The 25623-nt window shown below is 43.9% G+C and overlaps 1 protein-coding gene across 1 annotated transcript in view; it reads right to left on the minus strand.

Annotated features, from left to right (window-relative positions):
* Positions 1-511: 511 nt before the first annotated feature.
* Positions 512-25623, minus strand: part of AKNAD1 (AKNA domain containing 1) — a 60156-nt gene continuing 35044 nt past the window's right edge. Inside the window, exons 6-12 of the mRNA XM_029617637.1 lie at positions 23200-23312; positions 20024-20149; positions 19829-19933; positions 18827-18919; positions 10671-10806; positions 4880-5021; positions 512-681 (exon numbers count right to left, since the gene is read on the minus strand). Coding sequence (XP_029473497.1) covers positions 550-681; positions 4880-5021; positions 10671-10806; positions 18827-18919; positions 19829-19933; positions 20024-20149; positions 23200-23312 — 847 coding nt within the window. The 3' untranslated portion in view covers positions 512-549. The remainder of the gene's footprint in view (positions 682-4879; positions 5022-10670; positions 10807-18826; positions 18920-19828; positions 19934-20023; positions 20150-23199; positions 23313-25623) is intronic.

The raw sequence follows: 25623 nt of genomic DNA on the forward strand, positions 1-25623 counted from the left end.
TCTACACCTGCCCGGAGGCAGACACAACTTATAGTACAAAGGTAAGGGGGGATTTAGGTAGGGCTGGGGGGCAGGTTAGGTAGGGGAAGGTGGGGGGGGGGGGGCAGAAGGAAAGTTCCCTCTGAGGCCGCTCCGATTTCAGAGTGGCCTTGGAAGGAACAGAGGAAGGCTGCGCAGCTCGGCGTGCGCAAGTTGCACATTTGTGCACCCTCTTAAATTAATAATTAAAAATTGTGGCTGAACTGGGACTCTGTGTTTTAGTATTTAATAACAGCTGAATTTTGCTCTGCAGGAAAGCCTGGTTTTAGCTTCCATTACCACAACTTAAACCTCAATAGGGTAGCTTGTAGAAAAATAATAATCCCAAATCTATTATACCTTAGGTGGATGTATATACACATAAACAATGTCCAAAATAATATATAACAATGTGCATTACTACAGAGAGTGCAGCTCCCCACTACAGCAAAGCACAGCTTCAGATGCCTTTCACCCTGTTGATATGTGGACATCCAGCAACAAGACACAGCGCAAAATCTCAGCAATTAATTAACCACTGTCCAAAATCCTGTGCACGTGAGCTCTAGCTAGATCTGCTGAAACTGCTCGCACCATGCGTTCTGTGATCTCCTTCATACTGTTTGCAGTCTGTATGGCGTCATCCAAAATAGAATTCAAAATCTGCTGGTACAAAGAGAGCTTGTTACTAGAACTGAAAAGCACATTACAATTTTATTATTTATTTAACTACATATACTTCTATTACACTACTTCTATAGCATGTTCAATGCAGATTGCAATCCGGTAAACATTCATAAACCTTAAAACATCACAGCACACAATAAAACAAATAAAACATAAAGACATCAACATCTTAAAATCATGTGTAAGCTTTCACAAAAAAACAGGCTTTTAAACCTTTCCTAAAAAGTTTAATATCGCTCTCCTTCCTAAGACTCAAAGGAAGTATATTCCATAATTTAGGGCCTACATACAATAGTGCCCTGTCACGTGTTTTCTGCAGTCTAAAATTACGATAGCCATAACTGTTCTGTTAAATAAAGATTAATTTATATTTTCTTTCTAGATCCTCTCACTTGCAAAATTATTTTCCCTTTATTTTTTTTTATAAAGTTTATTTTAATACTTGTTCAAAATAGAAACTGCTGCCATGAATAGAAACTACCAGGTTCGTACATGGTAGAGATGAATGGGACAATTTTACACACTTATCACCCAGCTTTGCACATAGAGTATGTTAAATTGAAAGCAAATGGGAGATGATTGGCTTATTCTACAAATATGCCTAACTATAGGCATGAATATATTTTTCAGGGTTTTATAAATTCTTGATTTGTGCTGGGTAATATCAGGTGAGCCCTTGTACGGTCTTAGGTCTACAATAGTATCAACTCATTAACAAGGCTTGTGAAATTGTTTTATAGTTAATGACACTTTAGGTGCTACTTTTCTGTGTAACTTGTTGCACACGATAGCAAATAACAATTATTGGGCTAATTTTTAAAGTCCAGCGCCTGCCGAAACGGGGGGATACGCGTGTATTTTCAAATGCTCACGGCCACACGTGTGTACCCAGTATGTGCACATCAAAGTTTTTTAAAAATGCGGTGGGGCAGGTGCCGGCCGGCGCACACAACTTACTGCTGTTCCATTGAGCAGGTAAGTTAGAAAACAAAAAATACTTGCTAAAGGGGTTTTAGGGACCGGAGAAGGCCCCATTGCATCGCCGCGCACTTGTAAGAAAATCCCCCCCCCCCCTTGCGCACGGGTATCGGATTTTATAACATGCGTGCATTGGCGCACACATGTGCACGTGCTGGGAACCGTGCGCACATGGACACCCACATGCCGGTTTCCAAGGTAAAAAAATGAATCCGTACTAAAAATTACTGCTGTAAAAATAAAGATATAATGTTCAATTCTGAAAAGTTCACAAGAGGCTTTTTTACATCCTCTCTATGAAGGAAAGGGTAAAGAGTAAAACTGTAAGTGGAATATGAGGGACATTACCTGCTCCCCTCCAAAACGTATCTCAGAGAGGAACTGTGATGTGAATACAAAACAATGTTCCCTCTAAATTGTGCAGGGGACTGCCCGCACCCACCTAACTGCTGGACACGCTCCAGCCCTCTTGTGGTTTGAACCATGTGGGGCCCCATAGTCTCGCAGAAGCAGCCAGCCCCACATGGCTCCAGCCCTCAAGACAGTGCACCCAGCAGTTAGACAGCTGCAGCGGTCCCCTGTGTACCTTAGAGGAAAACATTGATTCCTTTCTTAAAAGTACAGCTCATGAGATGGTGCTTGTGAATGGAACACGACTGGAAGCTCAAAATGGTGACTGTGTCATGTGCCAAGTCTTACTGGATTCAATCCAGCTGAGATCAAGCTAATAGAAAGTTTCTGAGCACATCCAATGTCTGTTTCACAAGAACATAAGAAGTTCCATGCTGAGTCAGACCAAGGTCCATCGAGCCCAGCATCCTGTCACCGACAGTGGCCAGGCCAGGTCACCAGTACCCAGCAGATACCAAATGAATGATCTGTTTTAGACCTGCGATGGTTTTTCCCAAATCTACCTGCATGTTTATAGACTTCTCCTTCGGTAACTTGTCCAATCCTCTTTTGAACCCCACTATGTTATTTGTCTTGACCACGTCCTCTGGTATCAGATTCCATAGCTTGATCGTGCGCTGAGTGAAAAAAAATACTTCCTACAATTTGTTTTAGATTTGCTGGTTGCTAGTTTCATGGAGTCTCCCCTAGTCCTAGTGTTATATGAAAGGCTAAATAACAGTTCCCTATTTACCCATTCTACCTTACTCAAGATTTTATAAATCTCAATCAAATCCCCTCTCAGTCATCTCTTCTCCAAGTTAAAGAGTCCTAATCTGTTTAGCCTTTCTCCATAAGGGAACTTTTCCATTTCCTTTAACCCTTTTGTCACTCTTTTCTGTACCTTTCAGTGTCTACTATGTCTTTCCTGAGATAGGACGAGCAGAACAGCACACAATACTAGAGGTGTGGCCTTGCCATGGATCTGTACAAAGGCCTTATGATATTCTCAGTTTTGTTCTCTATTCCTTTCCAAATAATTCCTAACATTCTATTTGCCTTTTTGACCACCGCCACCACACTGAGTCAAATATTGCAAGGTATTGTCCACAAAGACTCAGAGGTCCCTTTTATTGGATGGTGACTCCTAACATGGAACCCAGTATCATGTTCTTGTAGTTGGGATTATTTTTCCCTACGTGCATTACTTTGCATTTCTCCACCTTAAATTGCATCTGACATTTAGAAGCCCAATCTCCTAGTCTCACAAGGTCTTTCTGCAGTTCCTCACAATCCACTGCTGTTTTAGAAACTCAAAATCATTTTGTGTCATCTGGAAATATGATCACCCCACTCATTATTCTTTTCTCCATGTTAAACAGCACAGGTCCCAATACAGACCTTATTGGAGAGCTCCAATAAGAAGTTTTCTCCATTTGGAAAACTAACCATTTAGTCCTATCCCCCTGCTTTCTATCTTTTATCCAGTTTCAAATATTTTTGTTTAGTATTTTTCAAGAAGCCATTTTACAAATGCAGGAATGGTATTCTTGGATATATATAGTAACATAAATCTGTTCTTTATTTTAACCTATGTATCTGTTTGTTAAAGAGGGAATATCTACAATTCTCATGCAAGATCATCCTCCACACCCTTTGTCCTCCACCACATAAGAACAGCAGGCAATCACCCATTTCTCTCTTTTTCAGATCCTCTAGTTAGCACTGCTTCATGCACATTTCATACCTATTGGCCTATTTCTCTGGACAAATAGCTGAAAAGATATGCGTATCCCCCGAAAAGCTGCCCCAAGCTGCCCCTGCGCGCACCGAGCCTATCTTGCATAGACTCGTCGGCACGCACAAGCCCCGGGACACGCGTATGTGCCGGGGCTTCAAAAAAGGGGCGGGAAGGAGGCGGGTCCAGGGGGCATGGTGGCAGTTCGGGGGCGGGTCAGGGGGTGGTCTGGGGGTGTGGCGGTTCGGGGGCGGCCTGTGCCGGGGGATGGTGCGCCAGCACGTGCAAGTTACGCCTCAGGCAGGTGGAACTTCTGAAACAAAGGTAGGGGGGGGGATCTAGTTAGGGCTGGGGGGTGGGTTAGATAGGGGAAGGGAGGGGAAGGTGGGGGGGAAACAGTAGAAAAGTTCCCTCTGAGGCGGCCTGCGCGGGAACGGAGGCCGCCTGCGCGGCTCGGCACGAGCAAGTTGCTGCCGCGTGCCAACCCTGGATTTTATAAAATCGGGCGTAGATTTGTTTGCGCCGGGTTGTGCGAACAAATCTGCGCCCATGCGCAGGTTTTAAAATCTGCCCCTTTTAAGAGTCAGAACCACCAGATCAAAATAAACTTCTTCCTCTATCTTTCAATCTCTTTTAGCTTAGAGCTCATAAACCATTTGGACTGAGCACTGTAAAGAGAAGTCTTTAATTTTATGCACAGAGGAGGGAGGCCGCTGGCAGTGCCAGTGAAACTTTCTCACAGCACCTCCTCAACGCCTCAGCAGAGCTCTGAAGGGAGCACCCTTGAGCAGGGAGGGTGCTGCCTCCATGTTCATTAAACCCTCGACCAGTTGGAGACTGCCAGTCATTGCCAGTTGGGACAGTGGCTTTAAAATGATGGGGACACCTATCGGGAGCAAGAATAAGACCATCAGTTCACACTGCCCCCTGAAAAGCTGTCAGACATGAATAAGATTCAGTGACCAATGGTCTGAGCTAGATTTGAACATGTGACCCGGAGAAGACAAGTTTTCTATCCCTGTTTCAATCCACTGAGTCATACATTTGCCTGTATACGTAAGTTCTTACCTTGTTATTAATAAGATCTTCATTCTTATTTCCAAAATTAAACATGGCTCTGCCTCCAGAAATCCTCTTGGTCAGGTATGGAGGTGAGCGCATAAACGTGTTATAAATGCTTGAATAATGGGTTCCTGGCACAAAGTTCTGTCTAGAAAGAAAAAAATGAATACAGAGATATTTTATTACCTCAAGGAGGAAATCTCAGGTTTAGAGAAACAATATCAGTGCTGTTTTGGGAGAGATTCTTGAAAAGAAGGATCTTGGCATGTTAGTGTCTTATCAAGTTTTAGCTTTTATCCTTTTGGTATAAATTTGAAGCTGTTGTAGCCTACTGAGTAAATTTTCAAAGGGATTATATGTGGAAAAATAGCACATAGGCAGATAAGCAGCACGTGACTGTATACATTCTATTTTGTAACCATCAAACTTATGTGTGTATTTTCAGTTTTGCAAAAAAAAGGTGCTCTAGGGCGGGGTCAGGGGATGCACATGGAAGTCACACAGAAATTATTAAACTTATTTGTACCATTTTACACCCGCTAATTGGCTGGCGCAAGTGAAATCGGTTTTGTCTGTTGTCTGCAGCTTTTGTGTGGGAGGTCTGGGTATACTGGGGGAAGTTCAGAGGGTCTCAGTGAACTGGAGATGGACTGGGTGAACTGTTGATGGCAAAGAACACGTGCATAAATGTTTTTAAAACATACGCATGCATACTTTATAATATAGCTCCCTGCAAGAATAAATCGTGGAATTTTGTGTGTGTGTGTGTAAAATATACACACGTATGTTTATAAAATAGGTAGAGAAAGTAAGCACTTGCATTGCATTGGAATTATTTTCATGTACTGAAAAATGTGCACATAATTTCAGAGCAGAACTGCACTGCAAAATTGATAAAATCCTAGGATACCTCACTTATGCAAGCAAATCCAGTACTGTGACTAGGTTTGAACGTTAGGCTCCCTGTATGCAGCATTGCGACGACTAAGCTTTGTTTACAGTTTTAGTGCCAATAAAGTTCAGCAGGATAAGCCAATCCTATTGCTTTAATTTGCATCTCTCTACTGCTGCACTACATGGAGCCTCCCCCCTCTCGATCAAGCATGCAAACACGATCCAGATCCTGTAGAAGCTTTGAATTACAAATTCAGGGGCCTATGTACTAAAGGCCATTAGTGAACACTAAAATTGCCAGCTCACCCCCAAGTCAAACAAACAAGCTGATCTAGTCCGAGTTTTACCCCATTTCATGCATGGACTGATTTTCTTAGGAAATGAATGGAACAATCAGAACTACAACTCCATGCATGCAATGTGTACAAATCTGACCAGCTCAGCCTGTTCATTCGATCTGGGGTGAGCATGCAACCCCAGCAAATGCAAGTTTCCTACAGCCTTTAAGATTCATAGTTTGAAAGTGCATTAGCATTAGCACATGATTCCTCGACGGTATCACTGACATGCATACAAAGTTTTAAATAAACGTGTATTTAAATTGAATCATTAGGAAACAATTCCATTACTACTATTAAACATTTATATAGCACTACAAGGTATATTCAGTGCTGTGCAGACATAAAAATAGCAGACCCTATTCCATGGAGGTTACAGTCTAGCTCACAGACAGACACTGAGGAGCGAACATGACTCCTACAGTGTAGTCAGAATATTTGGCCAGCATCTCCTCTCTCTGTCTTCTTCTTCCCTTTGCCCATGAACAGACGGCTAGGATGCAGTTAGGGAATGACTATTACCATTTTTACCATTCCTGTAGATAAACATTACAGCAGCCCCACCTTACTGGCACACGCAGGAGGCAATCCCCCATCCAGGCCAGGACACGCATGAACAGTGGCGTGGTCTCCATCTACCCCCACTTCTCCCACGCCCTCTAAAATATTGAATGGGCTTCTAGGCTTGAGACTCTTCCTTCTATGTGCTGGAGGAACCTTTGTTTCCTTCCTGCCTCCAGCCATGCCAAATTGTAAATGGCACCTCTGATACTCCGACTCAAATGTGTTTGGCCTGGTGGGTCAGTGTCAGCTGCACCAACTTGAATTTGGTGCCACTACCAGCAGGAGAGAACCCAGCACCCTTCGTCCAGTAAATATTTATATGGTACCTTTAGTGGGGTAAGTGAAGTCTAAGGGTGAGGTGATTCGGCATCTGGTGGCCTATCTTTGATCTTCAAGGAGGGACCTGGAGGCTGAAATTAATGCAATCCACATAAGGCTGCTAAGCTAATTACACATCCAGAATAAATATCCAATAAGGAGACTCTATGAATTGTGTTTGGGGGTTGTGAAGATTAATTTATATGCTACAGCCAGGGACTTTGGGAATAGGCACGTACACATAACACATGCGAATAGTGCAGTACATAGGCAGTGGCTAGCACTTGAATTAATTTGAATGTTTATTAGGACATGGGCCTCTAAAATCCATTAGGTAGGTGAGGCACAGGATTATTTCAGTAGCCAATTTGTCTTCACATCTTTTTCATAATTCTGCCTTCTTCCAATAGTTTTCCCAACATAGCTTCTGGCAATATCATCATTACATCTTTTCTGTTTCTCTCTTGGATATGTTATCAGGAAATAAGTTACTGTATATAAATTGCTCGCTAAAATAACTTGATCTTATGCACAAAGCTGCCTCCACACCAGCCCTAATAACAAGGGGACATGAGTCATACAAGGCAGGAGCACGCGAGGCTTCAGAGCACAAATGTTTTTGGCCTGTTCCTCCATACAAACTTTTTGCTGGCCCGGTCCCTCTCCTAGCACATCCAAAATGTAGACTAATTTATAGCCCTCCTTTTGGATAACTTTTTTTCCATATGTAATTTCTTTAACCTTGGATCTGTGCACCTACTGTTTGTCTCTTATTAGAGTTTGGTATGTGACTAATGGAAGAAATGACTGGTGGGGCTTGCAAAGCTGCATCCGGGATACTTGTAATACTGATGCGCCAGATGTTTGGTTAAAGGGTCAGTGCTCTTGCAGCCCAGACTGCAGGGATTCCTCTGCAAGGCATGAGATCAGCATGAAGGAAGTGCTAGCTTTGCAAATGTTGAACACCACGGGGACAGCACAGGAGAAGGAGCAGCAGCTGAACGGGCTCCCTCCTGCTCCCAGTTGGATCACGCATGGGCCCTTGTATTCGCCACTGGTGGGATGGGTTTCACTGGTGGCCTTACGGGCATCTTCACTTTCTCCTGCTGCTGGCAGCATGTGGGGTATCTTCCTGTATTTTTCTCTGGCAGGGGCATGGAAACCCCACTGACATTTAGCTAAATATGTATCAGGAGGCAAGGGAAGCGGCCATCGGGCATTTTGAAGGGCACATTTTGCCGCTCCAAAATTTTGCCTGAAGCAGTCGCCTCACCCTGCCTCATTATAGAACCACCCCTGCATATATGAGCATAATTTTTTTTAAATTCTGTAAAGGGAGCTACATCCCATTACTCCGATTTAAAGGGGAGTGAAGGGCAAGCGAAAGCCAGGGTAGGCAGAACTTGGGGTGGGGGAGGGGATGACTACACCTCCCAGAGGGCCACAGGGCTGAGGGTAAAGGAAGTTGCACAAGACCAGGAACCAGGTGGTGACCTGATTATGAGGAAGCTACCGGATATTCAAAGCTGGTGGGGAAACCAAATGGGGGAAGACCACAGGGGGCTACAGGAAAAGGAAATGGCTGGTTCTAACAGCAGGGAAGTCCCCAACTGGATTGCAGTGGGCGGTGTAGGAAAAGCTGAAATGCTTGATTTTGAACGTGAGTAATTCAGCTTTTGGGTTTCCTACAAAGGGGGAGATGGTAATCCTACCCAGCTTCGGAGAAGTAACTGGGCCGGGGGCAGGGCAGCCAGTTTTGAACTGTGTTATTTATTAGTCCTTGTGCTGTGGACAAAACTGATTTGCTTGGCATTAAAATACTGGTGCTGGAGGACAAAACAGCCAGGACTGAACTGCTTTGTTTTAACTACTGATGCTGGGGACTAGACAGCCAGCACTGAACTGTCTCACGTTAAATACTGGGGTTGGGGGACAAACCAGCCAGCACTGGACGGCTGTGTATTGAAGTACTTGAGCTGGGGACAAACTGGACTGCAGGGAATAGCTGTCTATCAGTGAGGGAGAACCAGAGCTGTCTCAGACGCCGCTGTGCTTCTGGCCCTATTCTGGCTCCATTGGATGTGGGATCCTGGGGAAGGTCCAGCAGTGGCATTCTACTTCCTCCAATTCACAGTTTGCATGTAAATCTGTAGCATGCCCCTGAATAACTATCTCTTTTTTTTTTTTTTTTGCGGCCAGATTTGTGCATGCACTGAAGTTATGCACTGATTTTTAGGTGTCTGAAAATCCACTTACCTTCTTGCAGCCCAGCTTAACATACTTAACTGCTTATTTTAAGTGTGCAAGTCCCAATGAAGCTTTTGAACAGTTAGTCTAAAATCCTTCTGAATGACTGGGATGTGGCCAGATGACAGGTTTAAAATTGGTTGCAAAACAATTACCTTTTTAAGAAAATCTCTACAGTAAAAATAATTTAAAGATTGCACAGAAACCAAGGTTAACAAATAAATATATATACAAGGTGATACCTTTTTTTTTATTGGACTAACAATATATTTTTGTCTAGTTTTCAAGAGCCAATACTCAGCTCCTCAGCTCAGAATAGAATGGGTGAAATGTGAGATTACCAGGAAATATAAGTGAATCCTGAAAGGCATTCCAATGAAGGGGGAATAATATATTTATTTGTTTATTTGTTTTCCTATTTGTTAGTCTTTATTTCTGTGCATTTAAGCAGGCTAACCCGGCAACCGCACTGCTTTATCCAATTTAAAGATTATTTTTCCATTTAAAGAAAGGCACCTTTAGTTCTGATTTATGGCAGATTTGGTCAGGTCTGACATATTACGGAAGGAAAGAAGGCACTGAAATAGGACACCGTTTCCAGCCTCATGGAATCCGCTGCACTACTCTAAACACAGACTTCATGAAAGAGAACAGCCAAACTACAGTTTTTGCTTGCTGTTGGTGAAGAAAGCACTTGGCTAATTCAGCCCAAGGGAACACTAAATGGCACATCAGATAACGAATAGCTATTACTAAGGATATTAAAGCACAGCAAATAAGGCCGGCCAAGTGACTCCATGACAGTGCTGCGAGCTGCCCTGCAGAGGGTCCCTGGATCAGCCTGGGCTAAGGACACTGCAGAGTCACGGTCATCGGGTCACGCCTGGCGTGACAGCGCAGGCTGCAAGGTTCCAGAAGAAGCCCTGGTGCATGGCTCCTGGCTTCAGGGCCATTGTTGCAATAACCAGAGTAGAAGCAATGGGAGGGAGGGAAGGTCTATTAAAATAAGGTGGAAATCCTGAGCTAGTTGTGAAGGAAGGTTCATGGCTCCAGGATCCCAGCACTGGTTCCAAATGAGCTGGAAAAAATAAGAGAAAGGAAAGACACCCCCCCCCCCCCCCCAAAAAAAAACCCCATAGCAAATCTGTTTTGGTATATTTCTCTTTCCGTAGTCATTCTTTTATATCTACTAATGACCACAAGAGTGGTTTGTAGGCTCCCATTGTATATATAAAACTGCTTGGAACCCTTGGTTTCTGTGAAGTTCTGGTTGAAAAACATTGGACTGAAGTCTTAGAGCACACACAGATATCTGTAATCTAAAAAAAAAAAGGCAAGCACATAAATAGTGATTTTTTTTTTAAACCCATGTTGTAAAGCATCTTACAAACAGAACAAGAGACGACATCATTTATGTAACAGATGTTATAGCCTACCTTAAAGGCAAATTGCTTACCAACCCATTTCTTTCCTCGCTATCGCCTCTTGCATGGAGGGCTGGGGAAAAGATATTTTTTCTTTGTGAAAAAGATGGAATTTTGGAGGCCATACCTCGTTTCAGGTTATTTAATCCTGCACAGTCAGAAAGAGTGGTATTACATATAATGATTGCAGAGTCTGCTGTATTAGCACACGTTCAAAACACACTACTGTCAGGAATACACACTTATTTATCACTGAACCTTGCAAAAAGATTTGTATTGTGAGTGGGCCAGATCTAGTCAGAAAACCACAAATATTCTCCCCTGCTGCCTCAACAAAAGCCTACAATCTGCCAATTAGTGGTGTTAGTTCTCTCTACTGACTTTCTACCATACTATTTTCTAAGCAAGAAGATAAAGGAGGAAGCAAAGGAGTCTGCACTCGCTTTTGTTAAAATAGCCAACAATGTTTCTATAGAGCTGCTTCTTCTGATCTTCATTTTCAACAAAAGAAGGAAGGGAAACACAGGCTGGAGAGCGCAGAAAGCCACTGAGCTGGGTAGGAAGGTGGAAACGCATTTGGAAATGAGATTACTGAACAGGGCACAGGATTTTTGAAAAGAGCACTTCAGGTAGGCCAGAGTTTCATGGCACAGAGAGCACATGCAGTCACTGAACTCATCTCATTATTAGGGGGTAATGCTTTTTTTTTTTAATTTACATTTTTTTATGTTCCGCATTTCAGGCACTTCACAGCGGATTACATTCAGCTACTGTAGGTATTTCTCTGGTCCCAATCAGGAACTATAACTTTGATACCGGTACGTGGGTGCACATGTACGTGCATAGGCCGGCTCGTGCCAAAGGACGCTGCCATTTTATAACATACACGTGCTTATGCACCCATAAAATAGGCTGCATGCACGTACACCTGCGCACAATTTCATATGGACACATGCATGTGCTCGCAAATGCCGCCTCTACCACATAAGTGGAAGGATTTTAGTAGATGCGCACCGACTCAATTACCAGGCTCCCCAGTTTGTTCCCAGTTCGCCCAGGTAAAAGATAGGACTTTCTAACCCCCCCTCCCCTAGTTAATTAGCCTCCCTTTTAACCTGTTAAACACTGCAGTCTAGCCTCATTTTTTTTTTAAGACTTACACGCCATCCATAGCAGAAGTAAAGTTACGCGGTAGGGGACCCCAGCGCATACTTGTGCACATATTTACGCACCGTTTCATTCATAAATCCCAGATCGCCCAGACCATGCCTGCACCCCACCCCGTTTTAGGGAAACATTTTTTCTGACGTACCGGGAGACAGGGGCAGATTGGCCTATCGGGGGATCGGGCATCCCCCGGTGGGCCGGTCGCGCTAGTCACGTGGTCTGCCGAGCATGGCCGTGACAGAGCCGTGCTCGGCAGACCACGTAGTATTTCCTGGGCCGGCCTGGGCGGTGAATCCCGGGGCCAGTCTTCATCGGGAATCCGCCGCTGCCGGGAGATAAGCGTGAATGCAGCCGCCTTCTAAAATCCACGCAGCGAATATCAGCCCGTCTTCTGCACGTATCTCCCAGCTTTGGCGTGTGCCGGGCTTTTAAAATTCACCCCTAAATCTGTACCTAAGGCAATGGAGGGTAAGGTGATTTGCCCAAGGTCACAAGGAGTGCCAGTGGGACTTAAACCCTGCTGCTCTAACCTCTAGGCCACTCCTCCACACCAATACTGGAATCCTTACAAAATGAACATTTCAAGCCCACTTGACCTGGTTCTGAGAAATGAAGACCATGTCAGAGACAACAACCTGAGGTCCAGTGATCACCATATCATGTGAATCAATGCAAGCACTGGACCAGAGTCAAACAAAACAATACTAGAATAAGGGTCCTAGACTTTAGAAGAACCAAATTCAAGAAAATGAAAGATTATGTTAAGGACATGTGATCAGGCGTAGGGGATTCAGAAAGACATAGGAACTCTGTATAGCAATTAAAAGGAGCATTGAAATCTTTATGTTCTGCATGTAGGAAATTCCACTCTTGTGAGGGGGAAGTGATCTGCAGGGTGTCACAGGGATAAATGCTAGGCCCAGCCCTTTTCCATGTTTTTATAGTTAATATTGTGGAAGGGCAAAAAGGAAAATTGTGTCTGTTTGCAGATAATTTATAGGACCGTAACACGTCACTTCCTCCCCTTCATCTGCCTCTGACATTGAGCTTTTCCTTTCATCTCTTTTCTCTGCCTTTCTCTTCACTGGTAGCTAGACTTCACCCCATCCTTCTCCCCTCCAGCTTTTCACCTCCCTCTCATTGTTCCTCTCAGCCTTCCATCTCTCTCGCACTAATCTCCGGATGTCTCGCTCTATTGTCTTATCTGCTGCTTCCTTTCTGACTCTCACTCCCCACCATCCCCTTCAAGCTGTCTTATACCCCTCTCTTTACCTCTCTTTGCCATGCCTCTGTTCTTTTAATGTTTTTCAGCCTCTCTCACTCCTCTCTATCCTGTCTCTTTATATCTTATCCCCATGGTCCTTCTCAGTCCTCACAGGGGTCCATATTTGATAACTTGAGTTATTCAGCTAGATGCCAACTTTTGAATCTTTTGGGCACTTATCTGGTTAAGTTTTAGCACGATACCTCTGCCCCAGCCGGATAATGAGTTAAGTTAGCCAGCTATTGTCCTGGTCTCACTCCTACAAGTTATTTTTCTCCTTTTTCTGCAGCCTCTCTTTCCAGACTGCTAGAAAATGTTCTTTTCCTGATTTTGTTCTGAACAGGGTTACTACAGTGAAAAGGTGTTAGTGTTAGCTATGTTGTCCTGAGGTACCTGGTTTGAAAATAATTTAATCTAACTAGAACCACTCTAGGTTAGAAAAATATCAGCCATAAAAGATCCAGCCTCTAAATGCTGAGACAAACTGATTGGCCTCCACTGATGATGGTTAAAAGTTCATCCTACCTAATAAACGAAGGATGACCGACGTGCCGCAAATGCGCAGTAGAGACCAGCTCTACCGCGCATGTGTGGGCGAGCACGTCGGTCTGAGCCAGAAAAAAAAGAAAAAAAATGGTGGCGTCAAGTGGCAGCGGCGGCGTCGGGAGGCAGCGGCGGCGGCGGCGTCCGGTGGGAGCGGCAGCGGCATCGGGTGGCAGTGGCGGCGGCAGCGTTGAGTGGCAGCAGCGGCAGCGACGTCCGGTGGCAGCGGAGGCGTCCGGTGGCAGCGGCGGCGGCGGCGGGTGGCAGCGGTGGCGGCGGCAACGAGGGGAGGAGAGAGAGAGGGAGGGACTGAGTGAGAGGGGAGGAGAGAGAGGGAGTGGGACTGAGTGAGAGGGAGGGAGTGAGACTGAGTGAGAGGGAGGGAGTGGGAGTGAGAGGGAGGGAGGGAGTGGGACTGAGTGTCAGGGGGGAGAGAGAGGGAGAGGGAGGGGGGGGAGAGGGAGGGGAGGGAGTGGGACTGAGGGAGAGTGAGAGAGAGGGAGGGAGGGAGTGGGACTGAGGTGAGAGTGAGAGGGAGGGGGGGAGGGAGTGGGACTGAGGGAGAGTGGGAGGGAGAGTGAGAGGGAGTGGGACTGAGGGAGAGGGAGAGTGAGAGGGAGGGAGGGGAGGGAGTGGGACTGAGGGAGAGTGAGAGGGAGGGAGGGAGTGGGACTGAGGGAGAGTGAGAGGGACTGAGTGGGAGGGAGGGAGGTAGGGGGTGGTGAAGAGGGGGAGGTGAGAGACAGAGGGATGTAGCCCGTTTTAACGGGCTTAACGGCTTGTCATAAATAAAAGGCTCACTGATGGATACTTAACGTTTTGCAAAATTGCCACCTTTATATTCATAGTTATTATGAGTAAATGTCCACACTTTTTTTTTTCTTTATTTCTAAATTGCTAATGCAGTAAAAATAAACTGTGTTGCGTTTGGCTGATCGTGGGCCCATCCCATGACCTACCTCTCCTCCTGGGCCGCAGGAGGCCCACCAATGTCAACTGGGCAGGGACATGGCCAGCCACCGCGAAGGCCCGATGCACTGCATTAGGGCCGATGCTCAGCTGAGTGGAGCATCCCTAGGCGTGCGACTGGGCCCGTGGCAGGAAGTCCTCTGCAGCACACTGAGATGATGTCACAGGCCTTCCTGGTTAAGATGCAGCCCATCCCTTCGGAAAAGACTCTCCCTTCCCCAAAAGGTTTCCCCAGTTCCTTACAAAACTGAATCCCTCTTCCTTGCACCATTGTCTCATTCACACATTGAGACTCCAGAGCTCTGCCTGCCTCTGGGGACCTGTGCATGGAACAGGGAGCATTTCAGAAAATGCTACCCTGGAGGTTCTGGATTTCAGCTTTCTATCTAAGCACCTAAATTTGGCTTCCAGAACCTCCTTCCCACATTTTCCTATGTCGTTGGTGCCCACATGTACCATGACAGTTAGCTCCTCCCCAGCACTGTATAAAATCCTATCTAGGTGGCACATGAGGTCTGCCACCTTCACACCAGGTAGGCATGTTACCAGGCGATCCTCACATCCACCAGTCACCCAGCTGTCTATATTACTAATAATCGAATCACTATGATGACCGACTTAACCCTTCCCTCCTGGGCAATAGCCCTGGGAGACACATCCTCGGTGCAAAAGGACAATGCACCACCTGGAGAGCAGGTACTTGCTACAGAATCATTTCCTGCTGCACCAGGTTGATGCTATCTCATCATGAGACCTTCTTCCTCCAAGGCAACACCAGGGCTGCCAGACTGGAGTTGGGACTTGGCTATATGTCCCTGAAGGTCTCATCTATATACCTCTCTGTCTGCCTCAGCTCCTCCAGGTCTGCCACTCTAACCTCCAGAGATTGGACTTGTTCTCTGAGAGACAGGAGCTCTTTGCATCGGATGCACATGTACAATTTCTCACCGGCGGGTAAAAAATCATACATGTGACACTCGGTGCAAAACACTGGGAGGCCCCCCTTTGCAGCTGGACTGCTGCCTTCATCTTAAATTTGTTCAGTTAAGGGCTTCATTTTCTAAAGTATCGCAGGCCTTGATAAGGTGTGGGGAATTTCTGAATTTAAGTTAAATGGCTGATTCTTTTTATTTCTATTTTTTATTAGTGTGAAAGTGTCACCTGCCTATAAATGAAAGGATGAGCTAGGGATAGGGTGGGAGTGGAGTGGGAGGGTTGGGAAATACAAACTTCTGTTTGTTGCCTGCCTTTCTGACTACCTATTTAAAACAAAACACATGAACACACTAAATAATATACCCCAATAGTTTACTTCTCCCTAATACTTTTAAGTTTTAAAAATTTCTCCAAGCAGTACTTACCGATTCTTTCCAGCCACCAGCAAGGTGATCCTCTCCTCTCAGTGCTCTGAGAGTCGAGGAAGCAACTCAACATGTCCATGCTTTGAAACAATTTTTGGCTTCAGGGGTAAATACTACTGCTGGCATTGTCTCCTCCAAAGTGGAACAGAGAGAGACCATTTTGGTTTATGCTGGTATAACCGCATAGTATCAATCATTTTAAAAGAACACTGTCATGGATATCCTGTCAGCTATGAGAACCTGGACATTATAATCAATATATCAGTGTGAGCCATTCAATTCCTTCATTCAAACCACTGCTTGGGACTGAATCAAGCTTAAATATGCAATATTCCTCCCATTTATTGAGAAGCTTATCTCTATTACTTCCCTGCCAAGATGTAAACGCTTGCTCAATTATAGACCATCACATTTGTTGAAAAGAATGTCCAAATTGCAAAGAATGTTGAACTATAGCAGCTTGTATTTTCTTTGCATATAAAAACTATCTTTTTCCTGGAATACTCAACATCATGAACATTCAGCATTTAAAACATGGTAAGTGCTGCTTGGCTTGGTTTATTTTTATTGCATTAGCAACTTAGAGAAAAAAAGTACACGCATTTATTCTTAAGACCTGTGATTATAAAGTGGCAATATCTGCAAACGTTGAAGTATCCAGCAGTGAATCTTTAATACGCTGATCTTTTACAAATTTTCAGTGGAGGCCAATCAGTTTGTCTCGGCATTTAGAGGTTGGATCTTTTATGGTTGGAAAGAGTTTAGCCATTGAGAAAGAAATGAGGAAAACCTTTCCCTAATAGGAAATTCAAAGATTTAAAGAAAATGCTCTGTGCAGTATTTCAAAAGCATATGTAAGTAGTAATTGCCATCCTGTATCAATAAAAACAGTTTTGCTGAGGCATTATTATTTTCTTGCAAAATAATTTATTGACTTTATTCAGATATAATAAACCACAGTCACAGTACTTGACACTTTTTTTTTTCACTCTTTCAGCCCTACACTGCAATTTTTCGGCACTTCAAGGTTCAATCACAAATCACCTCAAACTGATGATTGATATAAGACCGATATAAGAATTATCCAAAGATAAGGCTGCACAAGTGTTGCATTGGTCCAGAAACTATGGGTAAGGAATCTAATTTTTTCTAGAACCAACATGGCTTCTGCTTCACTGGCTAAGCCAATCTGATCCTGCTCTTCATAAGATCATTTGTATTTATTTCCAAGAAGACTACTTTCAAAGGTTTACAGGTATTTCAGGGGAGCAGCTTAAAGAATTTAAAAAATGCTTTATCACAACATTTGTAATTGATACGTTTTACTTTTCTAAAAACAAAGAAATGTGTGTAATGTTTCCTGGACAATTAGGCCCGATTTTCAAATCTGTTTAGCTAGCTTTCAGACTTAGCCATCTAAATAGCACCATCTGAATATCCAGAAATGCTCAGCGGCTTTCACTTGCCTGACTAACTTTTATTCAGCTAAGTGAGGACTGGAATGGGGGTATTTTGAGGCAAGCCACCTGTCTGGCTAATTTAGCCAGATAATGACCAATATTAGTTAGTGGGGTAAATCGTGTCCTAAAGTTCGCCAGATAAAACAAATCATAAGAACATAAGAACATGCCATACAGGGTCAGACCAAGGGTCCATCAAGCCCAGCAGCCTGTCATAACAGTGGCCAATCCACTGGCAAAAACCTAACATTGTGTAACTACAGCAAGGGTTATTTTTCCCTATATGCAACACCTTGCACTTGTCCACATTAAATTTCCTCTGCCATTTGGATGCCCAGTCTTCCAGTCTCACAAGGTCCTCCTGCAATGTATCACAATCCACTTATGATTTAACTACTCTGAATAATTTTGTGTCGTCCGCAAATTTGATCACCTCAGTCATATTTCTTTCCAGATCATTTATATATATATGGAAAAGCACCGGTCCAAGTACAGATCCCTGAGGCACTCCACTGTTTACCCTTTTCCACTGAGAAAATTGACCATTTAATCCTATGCTCTGTTTACTGTCTTTTAACCAGTTTGTAATCCACGAAAGGACACTTATCCCATGATTTTTTGTTTTCTTAGAAACCTCTCATGAGGAACTTTGTCAAATGGCCTTCTGAAAATCCAAATACACAACATTTACTTGTTCACCTTTATCCACATGTTTATTAACCCCTTCAAAAAAAATGAAGATTTGTGAAGCAAGACTTTCCTTGGATAAATCCATGCTGTGTTCCATTAAACCATGTCTATCTATATGCTCTATGATTTTGATCTTTAGAATAGTTTCCACTAATTTTCCCAGCACTGAAGTCAGACCTACAGGTCTATAGTTGCCTGGATCGCCCCTGGAGGCCTTTTTAAATATTGGGGTTACATACCCTCCAGTCTTCAGGTACAATGGACTATTTTAATATGTTTCAAATTTTAACTAATAGATCTGAAATTTCATTTTTTAGTTCTTTCTGAACCCTGGGGTGCATATCCATCCGGTCCAGGTGATTTGCTACTCTTTAGTTTGTCAATCTGGTCAACTACATCTTCCAGGTTCACAGAGATTTGGTTCAGTTCATCTGACTCATCACCCTTGAAAACCATCTCTGGAACCGGTATCTCCCCAACTTCCTCATTAGTAAACACATTATAGAGCCCTTACTATTTACTGAAGTTTAGTTTTATATGTAGGTTAGTGGTGGACTGACAGTGATCTGGGCCCCCAGGCAATAAGGGTCACTGGCCCCTAACCACCTTTCCAAGGCTAGGAAGGAGTGCTGTGGTCCCTTGGGCACTGCCTTATTGCATGAATGGTCAGTCCCCCCACCTGTGTAAGTACCTCAGGAGACTATAAATATTTACCTTTGGTGCATTCCCAGTCATAAGGTTTTCTCCAGTTATCAATGGTAAGACTCATATTGTTGTTTGTTAGCTTGCGGCAGTGATATGAGGTTGCTGGTAGAAATAAAAGACAGATTATAAAAATACCACATGGTAAATCCATATACCCTCAGAATCAGTTAAGGTTTCTCTCTGTTCTCTGGGCCAGATTTAGGGTGCAAATTTCCACTGTGTTATCTTCATATCTGCTGGTGGCCCAATTTTCCTCACACTAAATCTGTGCCTTGCACATAATTTGTGACAATTCCAACTGTGTAAGAAAATGATTGGCGTGCTTTATGCGGTTGTTTCATAATATTTCGTTGCAGAATTGGGGGAATGGGAGAACACATGTCTTTTTTGTATCAACACAAGATTTATTACACATGCAAAATAACCTGCAATTTTGCACATTTTTTCTGACCTGTTTGTAAGTCTCATTTTAAGACACACAAAAAATTGAACTTTAATGCTTACTAACACAAACGACTGCCTTTGTATGTCTTCTTAAGAAAAATGCCTTTGGTCAGCCCAGTTATAATACATCCTTGAAAAAAGTAAACTTATTGAAACTAAACAGACTGAGGGATTGATCTCCTTACAGAGCGACCGTCTACTTCCTGCTGCAGCAGAATGCAGCTGAGAGCATCACATAAGTGCAGCCTAGGAGAAGCCAGTCGGAGAAAGTTTAGTCCAGAATAGTAAAAAACTGAGTTTGGGGGAAGGGGAGGAGAATTTCTCTGTTTTTTTTTTTTAATTTAGCTGCAGCAGTAGCTCTTTTAGCATTCTTCTTTCTGTAAGACCGTAAAGATCAAATGATCGTAGGTGCTCTGACTATTGTAGCGCCATATTTTAAAATAATCCAGTGATCAGCTGTATGGATAAGGTTATGAATATTAGGTACCATACTTGCGCAGTGTAGCTCTTTATATAATTTGTGCCCTGATCTTAGCCTGATTTTATTTTTTTCTACATTTCACTCACGGGTTGAAATGAGTTTTCTGCGCATCATGCAGGACAGCACAAAATCATCATACTCCTTTAACTTCATGCATTCTCTCTCTTGTCTAGTGTATTTATAGCCAAGATCTGAAAAAAAAAGCAAAACACCAAAAAGTAGACACACAGCACAATATCATTTTTACGCCAGACTAATTAGTGGTGAAGGAATGATCTTACTTGGTACATGTTTTTCTAATCTTGCACTGTGTACTCTGTAGCTTTTAGACCTGCATGCTGAAGCCTTTCTACTCTGTGATCCAGTGATAAATGAAGTGGAGAATAAGGAATCTTCAGAATTGCTGCCTAAAAAACATGAACCAGAAAACTATTAGAGAGAAAAGGGAGAGGAGGAGAAGAGAAAACATTATAGTGAATAAAAATTAAGCAGTGCTGTACACACATCGGGTGCCTTGTCAGCTTTCTGCCTTTAGCACTGGTCAGATTTATCTTTAGGATTGCACAACTTGGACTATGTTCTTTTACTTATAGAATCTTCATTTACATATTTTTGTAAAACAAGTCAAGGTAAAGATTTTAGTTTTAGGAAGAATACAAAATTTGGATAATTTGTGAAATGCACAGACCCTTAAGGGGGCCCATGTGCTCAGCTAAAGGGCGTTAGTGTTAACCCCCTGCATTTACTATCAGGCCGATGCAATATCCTGTGCTCAGGCTAGTGCACTGGTCAACCCGTGGTTGGATGCACGCTTTGGGCGACCGTCCATAATCCCTTATGCAATAAAGGGATTAGCGTGTCCAAACCAGTGTGTAGCTAATAGCGCCCATCAGATGAAAATTCATGTTGATGAGGCTATTACCCACTTATGTAAAAAACTAAATGTGTACATTTTAACTCTCAAAAATTAATGCCAGGCCCGGAGCAGGCATTAAATCTTGAGGAGCCCCTAAAGTAACAGAAAAGCAGAAAATACTGCTTTTCTGTAGTTCCTCCGATTTTAATATTGTGCCGATATTTATTAAGTCAGAGGAACCGAAAAAAGGAGCAAGGTTAAAAAAAACAAAACAAAACAAGACTTGCCGGCGGTCAGGTTAGGAAAACGGACGCTCAATCAACGAGTGACCGTTTTCCTAATCCCGGCACAGCCACTTCTCCTGGGCGCCTGATGCCGAGGAGGCTCTTGGGACTCACAGTTTCCCCTAGGGCCTCCTTTTTAATGCAGCGGCTCATTTGCCTACTGCATCGCGCGCCCGGGAGAGGTGGGTGGGTGCTCGTTAGGAAAGCGGGCGCTCCATCATGAGCGCCCGTTTTTCGCGCGCCAGTATTACATCGGCCTGCTTGTGTGTGTTAACCCAGAAATCCCCTAGCAACTAAGTACAATGTGTGCTCTTTGCATGCGCCTTAGTGTTACTGCCACAGCTCCTGGATCCCTGCTGCAGAGTTTTCAAGATTCTGTGGCAAGGAGCCAGCAAATTCTGCAGCAGTTGTGGTAAATTTGCATAAAGTTTCACACCTCACAGTGCATAAAAGTCACATTTTTTTTAATTCAAAACCTTTCACATTGTTAAATATTTAAACTATATGCAAGTACAAAATATGCCATGTACAAAAAAACAACTATATATATATATAAATTAAGGACATAGAATTTACCAACTCTGAAATTTGAAATGTCATTTGTTTTTGAACTGAAATACAGTGCGACCATCCTTTTTCTATTTCCTTGAGCAATTCCTCAGCTGAGAATATGAGCTAATGCACGCTGAAGCTGCACTCAGCATCTGCAGTTCATCAGGCTGTAAACTGAAACTGATGACATCTCTGCCAGCTGGTGGGACTTCCAGAAATACATCCAGGTCTTTGTTAGCTGGTGCATGGCTGGCCACATAGACAGCTGGGATAACTTTTGTATAAAGATGAAATTCATCTAAAGGGACATCACTCCATCTGGGAATTATATCAAAATTGTCCTTGGTTTGACTGTTTGCTCTGTCCGCTTCCCCTCCTGCTTCTTTCAGAATAGGAGAGAGAAGCAGGGTGGAATAGGAGGAGGAAAGCAGTTGTTAGGGAGCAGAGTGGTTCTGCTCATGTCTGCCCCAGCCTCAGCCTCACCCCTCCCCTCCTGTTTCTTGCACCCTGCCTGGGAGGGGAAGGGAGGGGCTGGGACATGAAGCAGAGAGACTCCCACCCTGCAAAAAGATTATGCAAATCATTAGGTATTAACACTGGATGTACTAATAGCGGAAATGTTAAATACACCTCAGGAGATGTAATTTACTTTAGCTGCGTTAGTATAAGTACTCTTTTTGGCAACATATACAGAATTGTCATGGCACCAAAGTTATATAAATCTCATTCTGAATCAATATATGTCTATTGGCTCTTGCCCTACCTCAAGGTCACAAAGTCCTCCCTATCTTCGCACCCCCACAAAACTTCCTACACCCTCCAAAAGGCCCCCCACAAAACTCACCTACCTTCCCCACCAGCCAAAAGCCTCCAAACCCCTTCCCCACCAACAACCTCTCACCTTCCTAGTTCCCACTCTGTACTTACCCTATGGGCATAGGAAGCTCCGCAATTATATTCAGCCTGTAGGCCCCTCCAGGCCCGCTGCATCCTGCGGTTGTTCCGCCTGACTCCCCCCCCCCCCCCCCCCCCCCCCATGGGGAACAGAGGGGTTTTGCTCCTCACTACCAGAGACGACAGCCTAGACTTGTCCCTGGAGGTGAAACTGGCTGCCTTAATGGGGAGGGGCAACTTGGGATGAAACTGCCCCAGCACAACCGGAAGTGCGCATGTGAGCACGTAAAAAGGTTTCTGGCTATGTGCATACTTGTGCGTGAAAATAAATTGTACATGCGTGCTTTTGGAGGGCTGTGGACATGCACATTTTAGAAGCTGTACAGACGCATCCCTGCAGATTCTAAAATACTATGGTAAGTCTGTGCAGACCCATATATGCACATAGACAGTTCCACGTGGGCCCATATGAGAGTTATCCTCCCTGGAGTTACTGAGTAACAGGAAAATGTTCAAATTCCGTATTTACATATAGCAGAATTTTAGAAGCAACCAGTTTCTACTCAGGGGGGGGCTGACGTAGATCAAGTGAAATGTCAAAATGATGTGGCAGTGGGAGGGAAGATGCCCAGTTGTACCCGTGTTCATGCAGCATGTGCCTTTCCAATCTATTTAGATAACCAGTGGGATAAGTATCAGGCAGTACAAAGAAAGTCAAAAGGCAGCACCCCACCCCCACCTCAGGTCAGGTCACCAGAATACAAGATGGGTTAATTTTCAAGCAATCAGCATACAACATATGACAAAAACACAACTGCAAATATGGGCCTGTGAAACGAATCGATGTGAGCTGTAGACCAGGTTTACTTACTAAAGTCAGAATCTGATAAATCTAGGTTTAGCGCTTCTTCTTGAATGACAATTGCAAATCTTCCATGTCTTGACCTTCTGCTGCCCGTACCTCCGTCTTCCACTTTCTTTGGTCTAGTTATTATAGACAGTAACATGCAAGATCGGAATCACTCGTCATCAGTCACAACAAGCATTGCATTATCAAGCCTTGAAAAATTAATATTTGATAAATAAAATCCATATTCTAATAGTGAACTCATTTGTATTTGTGTGTATGCCAGGTTAGGGTACGTCCCATTGCCCTACACATGTGGCTGAGGTGTCTTTTGAAAGAATAAAAGATGTAGCTTTGTTGGAAGATTTTTTTATTTTTTTGAAAGATATAGCATATGCTCTACAAAAGATTAAACTAGGTCTGTGTGATGGCTATTACAGTGGCTACTTTAAAAATGCCGAGATTGTGCCTGCATGATGGTTTAGCAGTAAATCAATGCCATGCTGAAGAACTGCTTCTTGGTTTGTCCAGGCAGCATTCAAAACTTCTTTGTGAAGGGAGTCTCGGCCATTTCATTGCTCAAGCGTGACACCTAGTAGCCAAGGTAGAGTTCACATGAGCTTGGTTGTGGAGAGAGCTGTGGTTTGCGGCCTCTGGCCATGGACTACCAGTGCGATGAGTGGGTTTAGTTAAGAGGGGGATAATTGTCTATAATATTCTCCAGCATGGTTGGGTTCTCAAGGGTATAGTTTCCTCAAATGTTTTTGGGATGGTGAGGACAGGGGGGTCTAAGAGTGTGCCTTATGTTTGCATGAGGTTTGTATATACTGTAGTTGATATTTTATTATTGCTCTTATTATTTTGATAGAAACATAGAAGCGTGATGGCAGAAAAAGACTGTATGGCCCCTCCAGCCTGCCCATTTGTCCAATGAATTTAGCATTATAGTTTCCATCACCTCCTTAGAGATCCCTTGTATTTATCCCTTGCTTTCTTGCATTCAGACACTGTTTTTGTCTCCACCACCTACACAGGGAGGCCGCTGCATGCATCTACCACCCTCTCTCTAAAAAAAAAAAAAATTCCTAAGATTACTCCTGAATCTACCCCATTTCAGTCTCATGACCTCTCATTCTAGAGCCTACTTTCCATTGATAAAGGCTCACCTTGCAGGGAAACCTTTAAAGTGCTCTATCAGATCTCCCCTAGCTCACCTTTCTTCTAGGGTGTACATGTTTAGATCCAGGGCCAGAGCATCCCAATAGGCGAACTAGGCAGTCGCCTAGGGCGCCATTCATTAGGGGGCGGCAAAGCTCAGCCACATGGGGCCATGAGCGGAACCCATCCCACTCATAGCTGAGAGGAGTAGAGACTCGGCGAGCCGTGAGTGGAGCCTGTGTGTGTGTGTGTGTGTTTGTGTGTGTGTGTGACTGAGAGGGATTGTGTGTGTATGAGGGAGCAATGGTGTTTGTGAGAGAGAGGGAGGAAGCCCTTGTAAGAGTGCATGTGTGAATAAGACAAGGAACCCAAGTGTGTGTAAGAGAGGGACCTGTCTGAGTGAATGAGGTCTGAGCTGGGGCCTGGACGGGGGGGGGGGGGGGGGGGGGGGGGGGGGGGGGGGGGCAAGGCAGAAGGTTCACCTAGGGTGCCTAATACCTTTGCACCGGCCCTGTTTAGATCTTTGTCTATCCCCATATGCTTTACGAAGAAGACCACAGACCATTTTAGTAGCCTCCCTCTGGACCGAAATCATCCTGTTTATATCCTTTTGAAGGTGCGGTTTCCAAAATTGTACACAGTATTCCACAAGAGGTCTCCTATACAGGGCCAATATATCACCTCCCTTTTTCTGCTGACCATTCCTCTCCCTATGCAGCCAAGCATCTTTTCGGCTTTTACCATCTCTTTATCCACCTGTTTGGCCACCTTAAGGTCATCAGATACAATCAGCCCCCGCTCTTCCTTTGTGCTTAGAAGAATTTCAACTTCAATAGTGCACCTTTTTCTTGGGTTTTTGCATCCTAAATACATTACTTTGCATTTTTTGGCATTAAATATTAAATGCCAGACCTTAGACCATTCCTCAAGCTTTGCCAGATCCCTCCTCATGCTTTCCACTTCTTCCTGGCTGTCCACCTTGTTACAGATTTTGGTATCATCAGCAAAAAGACAAACCTTTCCCGACAACCCTTCGGTTATATCACTCACAAAAATGTTGAAAAGGACCAATCCCTGAGGCACACCGCTAGTAACAACCCCCTCCTCAGAGAAAACTCCATTTACCAATACCCTTTGTCACCTCCCACTCAAGTCATTTTCTAAAGCAGATCCATACCAAGGGCTCACAATTTATTTATAGGTTTTCTGTGTGGAGCCATGTCAAAGGCCTTGCTGAAATCAAAGCTCTCTCACTTGATCCAAATATCAGGTCACCCAATCAAAGAAACT

The sequence above is a fragment of the Rhinatrema bivittatum genome, chromosome 10 (assembly GCF_901001135.1).
Source record: "Rhinatrema bivittatum chromosome 10, aRhiBiv1.1, whole genome shotgun sequence".
Taxonomy (NCBI): domain Eukaryota; kingdom Metazoa; phylum Chordata; class Amphibia; order Gymnophiona; family Rhinatrematidae; genus Rhinatrema; species Rhinatrema bivittatum.